Genomic DNA, 14,104 nt, shown 5'->3' on the forward strand with positions numbered 1-14,104 from the left:
AGGAGATGGATTGTAAGGTGATTATTAAGTAACAAAATGTGACATGAGGAAAAACATTTTTACACAATGAGCAGTTGTGATCTGGAATGGATTGCCTGAGGGTATAAGGGAATTTGGTAACTATCTGAACAGAAAACATTGGAGGATTACAGAGAAAATGCAAGGGAATTGAACTGAATGAGTTACACTTTCAAAAGGCTAGCACAGACGCAAAGGACAAGATGGCCTCCTCCTGTCAAATAACCATTTTATGATGCCATTCTGTTTTTTTGTGCTTCAGGTGATCAGAGAGTTTCTTATCAGTAAGGACCGATTAATTCAACATATTCAATGGAAGCGTCCAAAATTGCTTTTACTTCAGGTAGGTAATACTTTGCATTTTTTTAACGTAGAACTCCTTTAATGCCTAAGATACACGATCCAGTTCTAGTCTTACTCTCCCTACACAACAGAACCAGCATGTGATTTGGTCAAGTATTTTTCTTGAGTATCATTCACAGAGAAGGAACTGGTCTTCCTACACGCAAGGGTCTGTCCTCAGTAATTTATCTGCAGAACAAAACCTCTTCATAATTTCCCCGGTTGACTACACCACTCTTCCCTAATGATCAATGTCCCTGACCTCTCCAAGATCCTAATAGTTTACAGGGTAAACTAAATGACTTATACAGATGCTAGCACCCCACTCAGATATCAGACAATGACAGCACATATTAACCAATCCCCTCTCATTTGGTATTGTTGCTAGACAATATTTTTTCATTTCAAGACAGTTTTTGCAAGGTCCACAAAAGTTCCATCTTCAACTAGAAGAAAGTAACTTTTCACTGTTCTTACCTTCTCAGACCCAGACTGTGAGTTCCTTTGTCCACAGTCGTAGTTGATAACTTGTTTTTAACCCTTTTTCAGCTAAGTATTTGATTGTTATTTCCTTTCTCTATTCAATCACCCCTTTTGTCAGTCTCTGCAATTAAGTATATGAATTCATAAGTTTACTACAAAATACTAATATATGCCAATTACTGAGACTACGAAATGCTTGGACTAAATCTAAATCAAAGAAAAGGGGTTTAAGACATATAAGAAATGTTTTAATCTTTGACGAATAATCTGATTGAAGAACATCAGAATCAAATGGTTTATGAATCACACATAATGCTGAGCATTTGAGATTTGAGACAAGGTAGATCTCAAGTTTGAACACTAGGATTTTACTGATTTTAGCTGGGAATTGATATTGCACTACAATTGAACAATGCATTCTTAAACTAGTCAGCAAAAGTACCAATCAAGTTTCCATCTCTTGATCAATATCCACCAGGCATTCACCAAATGTTTGCTGTTGCAGTAGATTTTCTTTGATTACACTTCTCTTGTTTCTAGTACAAAGGATCACTTTCAGAAGCAAGCTTTCTTTTCTCAAGACTGAAACAGGACTTTATGCTAAATGTTATCTATCAAACAATGCTTGACTGGACGGTAACTTTTTATATTACTGAACAATTTGCTGAAAATATGCTAAATCCTTATTATATGGAGGGATGGAAGCACAGACCTCCTATAGATAACACAAAAATCTCAAATAACACTATAGCAGAAAACCCTTAACTACCGCAAAGTTCTGCACAATCCATTAGGGCCAGTCAATTAGAAAAATTGTGGAGTCCATATGTAACGCAAGCAAACTTGTGTTCTCTAACAGACAAATAACATTGAGACTATGTAGCTCAGGCCATAATCCATGAATCAGAATGATCAACAGTTAAAAGTAAGCAAGAGGAAACACCAAATGTTCCAAAATTACAGTGAAAGTATATTTTAAAAAGTCAAACTGTGACAAGTCAGAAAACATATGACAAAATAGAGTGCACTGGCATTAGTTTGGCTGATAAAATTCAATTTTAATGTGTACGCTTGTAGGACAGAGAAAATATGGGTTTCCTACATGGATCATCTGGCAGTATCTGGGCAAAAATAGCTGATCATGCCACATTTACAGAAGGTTTTGTTTCAAAAATCTAGAATTTTGCCCTGGATAAAATGGAGTGGCCAAGACACTACACATGTGAGAAAGTGCTGATGTTACTCTCACACCATGATATGATGGAAAGAAAATTGGGAAGAAGGGGCCCATGTCATTTGCAACCAATAAGGTACTAAGTTTTAAATTAACCATTATTTTTTCTTCATTTGTGTGTTGAAGAATGTTGAACAGTCTACTCTGGTTATGTGCTAGATTTAACTGAAGGTTACTTACGTGCTTTGCATCATACTTGATTACATTAAAGTGTCCTAACAGAGTGAGTTAATGCTTGATTAATAGAAGTGGCTGGACAAACATGCACTTGCACTGTGCTTTTTTTGGAGTGTGGGAGGTGAGATCCACTGCATATGTATTCCCATTCTTGCACAAAAGCCATGAAAATAGAGAATGACATGCGGAAAATATCTAAATTACCTACCTGTTAAAGTGTTTCTAATATGGATACATTATACACATGGTTTTCTTACATTGCAATCTTTAAGAGGTTTTGTGGAATTTCAAACTTTTTTTTCCCTCTTTTTAAGTATTGTCAAAACAAGAATTCGGAATGGAATTCCCTGTTTGGAAATACTATGGCAAAAGCCAGGTAATTTATTTTAAAATTATAAATTTTGAATGAGATATGAAATAGTGTGACCTGCTCTTATAATCATACTTTTAGCTCGTGTCAAAGAAGACCATATGCCATATAAGATAACCACAGAAGAATCCACATGGCCATGAGTATTGATTAGATTTATTGGCAAGATTGTGTATTAGCTCTGTGTTTCACAATATCTTATTTGACATCACTAGTCTAGTTCTAAAAAAAATTTTAAATCAATGTGTTCAGACACATCTCTGGGACAGGTGGGACTTGACCTTCAAAGCCAAAGGTAGGGCATAGCCATTACATGTATATCACAAGAGCCACTTCACGCCCAAATGTATACTCCTATCTGAGGAGCAATCTCTTTAGGTCTTTCCTTTAAGATAGGTCCAGTAAGCATTTTCAAAGACGTTCCAAACTTTCCCAAATTAAGATTTTCCTCTGAAATGTGAAGTAACGGAACTTGTATTTCTTGCAAGGTATTAGATAGGAAAGTCAGGTCCTCAGTGGTAATGTCACTTAGCTAGTAATAAAGTAGCCCAGGCTAATGCTCTGGGACATAGTTCCAAGTCCTACAGAAATACATTTGGGGCTAATTTAGTCCATAATGACACCATTGTTCATGGTCGGAAAGCCCCACTAATACATACTTAAATGCCCTCTAATTTGGCCTGGTTCTAGACTTAGATCTATCAAGCACCTACAAAGTCTAAAAAGAAAGACAGTGACCCACGCACCAAAGTCAACTACAACATACTGAGTCTTGTCAATCCTGTAAAAGTCCTCCTTACTAACATTTGAGAATTTGTGCCAAAACTGGGAGACCTGACCTACAGACTAATAAAGCAACAGCCACGCAGTCATACTTATAGAATCATGTCTTACAATGTTATTAAAAACCACTATTACTGTCCCAGGGTATGTCCTGTACCAGAGGTGGCAGCACAGAATCGGAGAGTTTCCCTGTGAGTCTTCAACGTTGATTCTGGACTCCATGAATTCTCATGCCATCAGCTTAAATATGGGTGGAGGATTTCAATGACTATCACCAAGGGCAGCACAGTAACACCAAGACTGAGCTACACAAGTCCTAAAGGAGAAATGCTCCTAGACTGGGTCTGGATTTAGAGAGAACCAAACCCTAATTGACCTGGTCTTTGCCGATGTTTCTGTCATAATGCATCTATCCATGGCAGTATAGATATGAGTGACCACCATGTAGTCCTTCTAGAGACCAAGTTTTATCTTTATCTTTAACCCATTTGTTCAAAATCTACATCAATGATTTGGACATGGGGCCATTGTAATGTTTCCAAGTTTGTAGATGATAGAAAACTTGGTGCGAGAGTGAGTTATGAAGAGGATACAAAGAGGCTTGAAGAGGATTTAGGCAGATTGAGTCAGTTGGCAAGAGCATGGCAGATGGAATATATTGGGGTAAGCGCAAAATTATCCATTTTGGTAGGAGATGCATTTTATTTCTTAAATGCTGAGAGATTGTAAAGTGTTGATGTCCAAAGAGACCTGGGTGTCCTTATTCTTAAATCACTGAAAGCCAGCATGGAGGTTCAGCAAACTGTTTGGAAAGCAAACTGTACTTTAACCTTTATCATAAATGGATTTGAGCATGAGAGCAAAGAAGACTTGGTTCATTTATATAGAATGCTGGTTAAGTGGCACCTGGAGTATAATGTACAGTTTTGGTCATTTTGTCTGAGGAAGCCAATACTTGCTACTGAAGGTGCACCCAGACTAATTCCAGAGAAAATGGGAATGTCTTATGAGGAGTGATTGAGGAGAATGGGCCTAGAGTTTAGAAACATTAGAGGCAATCTCATAGAAAGTTCTTAAATTCTTAGAGATTCGCAAAGAGTAAATGCAGTAAGGATGTTTCCCCAGGTTGTGGAGTTTGAAACCAGGGATACAGTATTAGAATAAAATATCAGCCATTCAGGACTGAGATAGGGAGGAACTTCTTCATAAAGTCAATTGTGAATCTATGGAATCCTCTATCACAGAGGTTTATGGAAGCTCGCTCAGAAAGTAAATTCAAGACCCAGATTGACAGATTTCGAGTTACTAATGACATAAAGGGATATAGTGACACTGAGACATGATCCAGAATGGCAAAGCAGGCTTAAGAGGATGAAGGGCCAACTCCTCCCGCTATGTTCTGGTTTTCATATTGTTGTTTCCCTTTATGATGTGTGGCTTTACCACTAAATGGGATAGATTTCAAACAGCAACTCATAACTCGGCATCCATGAGATTCTGTTACCTATTAGTAGCAGCTGAATTGCACTGAACAACAATTTTTAACCTCATGGCTTGATAGAGCCCTGCTCCGCCATTGTCATCAAGTCAAGAAATCAATTCTGGCTATTGCAGAATGTTTGTGGGCTTACCATGAGCAGCATTGGGTACAGCTCAAAATGTAGTGCCAACAAGCCACAAGCAGGACCAGCATACCAAACAGCAGAAATAACACACAATTAAGATAACTAAGTAATCCCACAGCCAAAGGATCAGACTTAGGATCTGCAATTCTGTTAAATCTGGCTGCGAATGGTAGTTGACAATTAAACAACTAATAGGAGGGGGATGATCCACATATATCGTCATTCTTAATTATGATGAAGTCCAACACATTTGACCAAAAAATAAGGTTGAAACATTTGCAACAATATTCAGTTAGAAATGCCAAGTGGATGATCCATTCCAACTTCCTTTGAGGCCCTCAGCATCACAGACACCAGTCTTCTGCCAATTCAGTTCACTGTGATATCAAGAAACAGCAGAAGACATTGAATACTGCGTAGACTATGAGCTTGGACAATATTCTGGTAACTGAAGCAGCAGAGAAGAGATTCCACTCGGAGTTCCCTCAGAATTGCAGAACTGTACTTCTGACCATTCTTCTGTAGTGAACTTAGTTGGCTGGACGATTAGTTTGAGATGCAGGGAGTTTGTTTTTATTCATTCATGGGATGAGGGCATCACTGGTTAGGCCAGTACTTATTGTCCATCTCTAAATGCCCAGAGGGCAGTTAAAAGTCCACAACATTGATCTGGGTCTAGAATCATGTAGGACAGACCAGGTAAGGATGGCCGCTTCCTTTCCTAAAGGATATTAGTGAAACAGATGGGTTTTTCCAACAATCAACAATGGATTCATGGTCATGACTGGATTCTCAATTCCAGAATTTTACTGAAATCAAATCCAACATCCATGATGGCATTTGATCCCAAGTCCCCAGAATATTACCTGTGTCTCTGGATTAACAGTTCAGCAATAATACCACTGGCCATTGCCTCCCCATGTGGTAACGCCGAGTGTGTGGGCTCAGTTCCTGCAGCAGCTGAAGTTACCATGAAGGTCCTTCCTCCTCGACCTCTCCTTCTGTCTAGTCATGGTGATCCTAATATTAAACCACCAGCAGCTATCTCGCTTTATAATGAGAGCAGTCCTATGGTTCTTGAGGACTATGGTGACTCCTACTTGTTTGGGAATGAAATCCACACCCTTTCTCACAGCAGTCAGTTGTCGGGTTCTGAAATTATAAAGGTTCTGACAATCTCTTTGACAGCTGCTGTCAACCTGAACAACATAAGGTCAATGTTGGGAGTGGGATATGGAGGAGTAGGATGCCCGATGAGAAGGGAGTAGTTTGCCAGTGTGCCGCATTAGTAGGATTTCACCTGGTCTGGGGGGGTAGGATGACAGATGGATAGGTACATAGGGTGTCAGGTGGGAGGAAGTTAGTGTGCAAGCTGGCAAGATAAGTGATGCAGTGTCTAAGGTAGGTTGCAGTAGTGAGAGAATTTGGGTGGGTCAGGTACAGTGGGTTGGGAGGGAGGTTTGGGTCTGCTTCAAGGTCTGTGGTTTGGGAACGTGTGAGGTAAGTGTGGGTTCTGTTAAACAGTTACTAATGAGTTAGACTCTCTATTTAAGAGTCTCACTTTTCTTGAGTCTACTTAATTATTGGTGCCCTCCAAAATCTTTGATTTAACTAGAGAACTTTGGTGGTTTCCAGGTGGAGAGGAATTTCCCAGCAAAAGATTTAATTTCTCAGGCATTTCCTGTAAATTGGAATTCAGCAGAGTCCTCATGCACAACTCCCATTAACGCTGGCATAACCACTGTCTGAATAACAGTATACTTTTACTTGAGAAGCAAATTAGAAATGCCCGAATCTCATCGGTTGCAAGTATATTTGGTAAGAAATTCTCAGCAAACCTATTGGCTACAAATACCGTTGTAAGTGTGATTCCCTCAATATGCCATTACAGCCCCATCCACGAGCATAGATGGCACCTGAACTGCAGGCCAAATAGTCAGACTGAATCAAAGCAACCAGTCAATTGTGAATAGTCCAGTAATGGCATTCTTCCACTAATCTCGAACATGCTGGGCAGCTCAGCTTCAGGATATGTTTATAAATTATATATTACTCTTTCTCACCAATCATTTGCTAATTTTACTTAGCGATTCACATTTCACAATTTTGCTTCACTAGTGTAGGTTCTTCTCATCGACTTTTACCAATTTCATAGTCAAGTTTTCATTTTCACTGCTTTGGCAGTAATGTGACAGCAAATTCCTTCCTTGATTCTACTGAAACCAATACAACAAAATATCAGTCCTTTTAAAGGATGCTCAGATTGTGCAGGCAATAAATGTGAAAATCTGTCTTACAATAAACATCATATTTTCTGCTACAGTCAATTATCGCATCTGAGTGAATGTTTCGTAGCTATTTTGTATTTGCAATAGATTGTGTGAACTGATTAACTAATAGTGTAGATTTTTAAAAATAATTTCTTTCATTCCTAGAGCATTATGTTATCTCAAGTGATCAATCTGAAGATTCTCACAAAACTGTGACCACCATAGAAGATCAAGTTTCCTTCCAGAAAGCATACCCAGATATGACTGCTTTATTTTACAGGCAGAAAACTGAAAAGAAGAGGCAAATGCAACCAAGTAAGTTCTAAAATTGAAAAGAGGCCTTTGTTTGGTTTGTTGCCGAATGAATATTTGAGTTTCTAATTAAAAATGAACATAACCAGGTTTATTGAGCTTCAGGGGAAAAAATACATGGCTTTCAAGAATGCTAGAACTGTTAGGAAATGATTTTTTTGTAGTAAATCTATTAATGTATTACTTAAAAAATTGAGTCCCGTCATTTGTGTCCTTACATCAGTTGGATGGGGCTAGTGTTGAACTGCTAAAAAGCTATATAACTGTACATAGCAGAGCAGGGAGATTGAGCCTTATATGTAATTGGTTATGGCTCATACTAATAATGAATTGGGGCATTCTTAATTTGTTCATGTATTCTGCATTCTCTTGAAGCTTCTGTAAAGATGAATAAATTCAAAAGCAGTTTTGCTCTCAGGCCAAGCCCCAGATCCAAGACTTGGCATAGTTAATAGCTATAATTTGTTTGACAGGTTAATAAATCAGACTGGGTATAGTGAAACAAAAGCCTGCACAGAATTAAAGTAATATGTGGAGAACCGGGCAAAGTTCTCCTTAGTAGATTAATGATTAAATGGGAGTATTCCTGTAGACCTCTGACAGAATAAATAACTGAGAAACTTTCTAGTGACACAAGGGTCAGTAATATAAGAGCATAGTTTAATGTAGTAAAAGTAAAATGCTGGAAATACTCAAAAGCTCTGACATTAACTGTCAAAAAGAGAAAATAGAGTTAAGATGTCAGATCAAGATTTACAGCTTTAAGAGAAACAAAGTAGAATAACAAACATAAATGTAGGTTTCCATTAATTTTAAGCAAGAAAGGATTTATAGTATTGATGTTTTTCCACCATCACCGCCCTGCTCCATGCTGTAATTGCCCTCTACAGTCACCATCCTGCTCCATGCTCTAATCCCCTCTCCAGTCACCATCCTGCTCCATGCTCTAATCCACTCTCCAGTTTCCGTCCTGCTCCATGCTGTAATTCCCTCTCCAGTCATCGTCCTGCTCAATGCTTTAATCCCCCTCTCCAGTCACCGTTCTGCTCCATGCTGTAATTCCCTCTCCAGTCACTGTCCTGCTCCATGCTATAATTTCCCCTCTCTAGTCACCACCCTGCTCCATGCTCTAATTCCTGCTTCATGCTCAAATTACCTCTCTAGTCACCATCCTGCTCCATGCTCTAATCCCTCCTCCAGTCACCATCCTGCTCCATGCTGTAATTCCCTCTCCAGTCACCGTCCTGCTCGATGCTGTAATCCCTGATCCAGTCACCATCTTGCTCCATGCTCTAATCCCCTCTCCAGTCACCGTCCTGCTCCATGCTCTAATCCCCTCTCCAGTCACCGCCCTGCTCCATGCTCTAATCCTCTCTCCAGTCACCGTCCTGCTCCATGCTCTAATCCCCTCTCCAGTCACCGCCCTGCTCAATGCTTTAATCCCCTCTCCAGTCACCATCCTGCTCCATGCTGTAATTCCACTCTCCAGTCACCGTCCTGCTCGATGCTCTAATCCCCTCTCCAGTCACCGCGTTGCTCCATGCTCTAATCCCCTCTACAGTCACCGTCCTGCTCCATGGTGTAATCCCTTCTCCAGTCACCGCCCTGCTCAATGCTTTAATCCCCTCTCTAGTCACCATCCTGCTCCATGCTGTAATTCCCCTCTCCAATCACTGTCCTGCTCCATGTTGTAATTCCCTCTCAAGTCACTGTCCTGCTCCATGCTGTAATTCCCCTCTCCAATCACTGTCCTGCTCCATGTTGTAATTCCCTCTCCAGTCACCGTTCTGCTCCATGCTGTAATTCCCTCTCCAGTCACTGTCCTGCTCCATGCTATAATTTCCCCTCTCCAGTCACCGTCCTGCTCCATGCTGTAATTCCCCTCTCCAATCACTGTCCTGCTCCATGTTGTAATTCCCTCTCCAGTCACTGTTCTGCTCCATGCTGTAATTCCCTCTCCAGTCACCGTTCTGCTCCATGCTGTAATCCCCTCTCCAGTCACCGTCGTGCTCCATGCTGTAATCCCTTCTCCAGTCATCGTCCTGCTTGATGCTCTAATCCCCTCTCCAGTCACCATCCTGCTCCATGCTGTAATCCCCTCTCCAGTCACCGTCCTGCTCGATGCTGTAATCCCTGATCCAGTCACCGTCCTGCTCAATGCTGTAATTCCCTCTCCAGTCACCGTCCTGCTCAATGCTGTAATTCCCTCTCCAGTCACCATTCTGCTCCATGCTGTAATCCCCTCTCCAGTCACCGTCCTGCTCGATGCTGTAATCCCTGATCCAGTCACCGTCCTGCTCAATGCTGTAATTCCCTCTCCAGTCTCCGTCCTGCTCCATGCTCAAAATCTCCTCTCCAGTTAGCGTCCTGCTCGATGCTGTAATACCCCTCTCCAGCCACTGTCCTGCTCCATGCTGTAATTCCTCTCTCCAGTCACCATCCTGCTCCATACTATAATTCCCCTCTCCAGTCACCATCCTGCTCCATGCTGTAATTCCCCTCTCCAGTCACCATCCTGCTCCATACTATAATTCCCCTCTCCAGTCACCATCCTGCTCCATACTATAATTCCCCTCTCCAGTCACCATCCTGCTCCATGCTGTAATTCCCCTCTCCAGTCACCATCCTGCTCCATGCTGTAATTCCCCTCTCCAGTCACCATCCTGCTCCATACTATAATTCCCCTCTCCAGTCACCATCCTGCTCCATGCTGTAATTCCCCTCTCCGGTCACCGTCCTGCTTCATGCTCTAATTCCCCTCTCCATTCATTGCCCTGTTCCATACTATAATTCCCCTCTCCAATCACCGCCCTGCTCCATGCTGTAATTCCCCTCTCCATTCGCCGTCCTACTCCAAGCTCTAATCCCTGAACCGGTCACTGTCCTGCTCGATGTTCTAATCCTTGATCCAGTCGTCGTCCTGCTCAATGTTCTAATTCCCTCTCCAGTTACCATCCTGCTCAGTGTTCTGAGCTAAGGTGGAATTTCTTCTCTCAGAATGTTGCGTGTCTTTGGAACCTGTTGGCACAGAGAGCTAAGGGGTCAGAGTCCTTGTGTACATGTGAAGCTGAGATAGGTAGATTTGTGATCAGAAGGGGAATCAAGGGTTATGGGGGAAAGGCAGGAATATGGATGGGAGAAATGTCAGATCAGCCATAATTCTATTGAACGGCAAATCAGACTCAAGGGGCCAAATGGCCTACTCCTGTATCTATTCCTATGGCCTTACATTCTTCTGGATAATTGTGCCAGTTTTTTCCACCATCCATTGATATATTTGCTATTTAAACTAATGCTCAATATTTCATGTCGGAAGTGAAACAAAAATTGAGGATAGTGAACTATATCTGTTTGATATAGTTATGATTGTACGAACCTTATTTAAAATAGCAGCTAAGTAAATCTTTTAACTGGATTACTTGTGTTTTTTCAGGTAAAAGCAAGGGAAAAGAGAGGGCAGCTCCTTTGCCTGATGAAATCACAGTTTTATTGGCTGAGATGAATTTACAACTTTCCCATAATTGTGGAATTGCAACAGGAAGTGAACCTGCTCAAATAAGTGTAACTCAAGAAATGAATCCCTCCCACACCCATCAACATAATCCTTCCATTGACTTTTCTACTGAAGGATTTCAGGAATGCCGAGAATTTCATGAAAAACCTAATGAAATTGTGCAACCTGCAGTTAAAGATGCTGCAGCAATAGTAAAATCTGACTGTGAGTCTTTACCGCTTACAGAATTAGAAAATGAGCATGGTGCCTGTGCCCTATCCCCCTCAGCATCTATGATAGTTGCAGAGTTGCATTTGAGTGGGATTGATTGGACTCAGTCATTCAGTACACCACAATCAGAGCACACTCCAATTACTCCAGCAGAAACTTCTGAGCAAGTTTACCGAGTCATTAATGAGAAGTGCAATGTTTCTATGGACTCTACCAGTAAACTAACAGAAGACAAGACACTGAAAAAAAATGCTGCCGTGTTAAAGCAGGATCCAGTTCAAAAGAATGTGGCAGAATTATCTAACAAGGATGCATCTATGCTGCCTGATCTTTATCACCTATCTTTAAAGGATCGAATTCTATTGAAAAACTCTCATCAGTTTTTATCTCTGCATCAAACAGATCCTAATTCTGGTGGAACCCCGCCATGTTCCTCTAATTACAAAAATGATGCACCTTCTCAAGGAAAACTTAAAAATAAGTCAACATTTTCCAATAAAGAAATGTTCACCAGTTGTGACTTATCAGAAACTCAGTGCGTTCAGCAAGAGAAAAAAGAAATGTACATTTCTGACCCAACTACAATTCAACATGTGAGGCCATTAATTGAGGTAGAAAATCAAGATTTAACATGTTCAAGAGAGAAGGTTTTTGGAACTCGTGATTCAGCTATGTATTCATACCAAGCTTCAAAAATGGACAATAGCTCATTAAGACTGAAGAGAAACAAAGCTACCAAACCACACAGAATGAAACATGTGAATGGAAATGTTTCAACATTTCAAAAGAAAAGTGTTTGTCTTAAAGTGTCGTCATCTAGCGAAGACAGTGATATTGAGGATTCAAGAGTAATACAAAAACGTGGCTTCAAATTCAAAGCTATAGATAATATTGTGATGTCACCATCCATTTCAAATCAGAGTCAAGCATGGGCTCAGCAGGCCAAATCCAGAGCTGCTATTAGCCGAATAGATCACAGCAGGGTAGCTAATGGCTGTACTCACCTCGAAGTGGTCAGCAATGCTGATGTTGAGAAAACTGAGCAAATTCAATTAATGCATAAGCAAAGAAAAATTTTTTGTAAAAAGAGTACTGTTCTGCCAAGACCTGAACTGAGTGCTGTGCAAAATCACAATCAGCACAATGATCATGAAGATTCCATTATAGTAATAAGTGACAGCTCCCTTCCACTGTCAGAAAGGTTGGATCTTTGACTCCACGGTATTTGAATAGTTACTCAAATGCATGCTTCCAAAATCAGATTCTCTAGAATTTTGTAGTTGCTTTTGAATTAGGTATTTTAGATGTGTCATCAAGAAAAATTCCTTCACCATGTACATTCTTCCCTCAACATTTTTCAATAAAATTGCTAACTAAATGCTGTAAACTGCCCATTATTTAAAATAAACCCAAATGTAAATTGAAAAGAATTAGCAAGTTTTGAGAAGATTTGTAGTTCAGGTTGAGATTTTGGATGTAGGTTTGCTCGCTGAACTGCAAGGTCCATTTCCAGACATTTTGTTACCTTACTAGGTAACAACTTCAGTGTGCCTCAGGCGAAGCAATGCTGAAAAATCCTGCTTTCTATTTGTTTGGATTTCTTTGGGTTGGCGATGTTATTTCCTGTGGTGAAGTCACTTCGTGTTCCTTTTCTCAGGGGTGGTAGATGGGGTTTAACTCGATGTGTTTGTTGATAGAGTTCTGGTTGGAATGCCATGCTTCTAGGAATTCTCGTGCATGTCTTTGTTTGGCTTGTCCTAGGATGGATGTGTTGTCCCAGTCGAAGTGGTGTCCTTCCTCATCTGTATGCGCGGATACTAGTGAGGGTGGCGGGGCGGGGGAGGGTCATGTCTGTTTGTGGCTAGTTGGTGTTCATGTATCCTGGTGGCTAGTTTTCTACCTGTTTGTACGGTAATTTGCAAAGGACCTTAGTTTTGCTCATTGTCTATATAGGGTCTTTCAAGTTCATTAGCTGCTGTTTTATTGTGTTGCTGAGTTTGTGGGTTACCATGATGCCAAGAGGTCTGAGTAGTCTGGCAGTCATTTCTGAGATGTCTTTGATGTAGGAGAGAGTGGCTAGGGTTTCTGGACGGGTTTTGCCTGCTTGTTTGGGTTTGTTGCTGAGAACCCTGGAGACTGTATTCATTGGGTACCCATTCTTTTTGAATACACGGTATAGGTGATTTTCCTCTGCACTCTAGTGTGTGTTGGCTCATTGAAATAATGCATCAGAACCAACTGGACACAAAAATACATGACCTCACCCCCCCCCCCCCCCCCCCATTAGTATCCTCACATACAGATGAGGAAGGGCACCACTCTGACTGGGAGAACACATCCACTCTAGGACAAGCCAAACAAAGACACGCACGAGAATTCCTAGAAGCATGGCATTCCAACCGGAACTCTTATCAACAAACACATCGAGTTAGACCCCATCTACCACCCCCTGAGAAAAGGCACAGGAAGTGACTTGACCACAGGAAATAACATCGTCAACCAAAAGAAATCCAAACATGTAAATAGAAAGTAGGAATTTTCAGCATTGCTTTGCCTGAGGCCCACTGAAGATGTTACCTAGTAAGGTAACAAAATGTCTGGAAATGAATTTGCAGCTCAGTGAGCAAACCTACATCCATTGAAAGTAATGATTGCAAGGTTAAAATCATTTCTGTGCCTTGTCTTATTCCACTGTGACATTGTTGACCCATATGTTGATTATTTATTTTAAAATGTGAAAATATATTTAAATGTATTTTAAAATAG

General features: G+C 40.7%; 1 protein-coding gene across 3 annotated transcripts in view; it reads left to right on the top strand.

Annotated features, from left to right (window-relative positions):
* Window positions 1-12,716, top strand: part of LOC140466478 (flap endonuclease GEN homolog 1) — a 51,092-nt gene extending 38,376 nt beyond the window's left edge. For all 3 annotated transcript variants that reach the window (XM_072561978.1, XM_072561979.1, XM_072561982.1), the window contains 5 exons: window positions 281-361; window positions 2,023-2,153; window positions 2,569-2,630; window positions 7,468-7,617; window positions 11,048-12,716. In XM_072561978.1, the coding sequence (XP_072418079.1) occupies window positions 281-361; window positions 2,023-2,153; window positions 2,569-2,630; window positions 7,468-7,617; window positions 11,048-12,552 (1,929 nt within the window). In that variant the 3' untranslated portion in view covers window positions 12,553-12,716. The remainder of the gene's footprint in view (window positions 1-280; window positions 362-2,022; window positions 2,154-2,568; window positions 2,631-7,467; window positions 7,618-11,047) is intronic.
* The last annotated feature ends 1,388 nt before the right edge of the window (window positions 12,717-14,104 follow it).

The sequence above is a fragment of the Chiloscyllium punctatum genome, chromosome 3 (assembly GCF_047496795.1).
Source record: "Chiloscyllium punctatum isolate Juve2018m chromosome 3, sChiPun1.3, whole genome shotgun sequence".
Classification (NCBI taxonomy): Eukaryota; Metazoa; Chordata; class Chondrichthyes; order Orectolobiformes; family Hemiscylliidae; genus Chiloscyllium; species Chiloscyllium punctatum.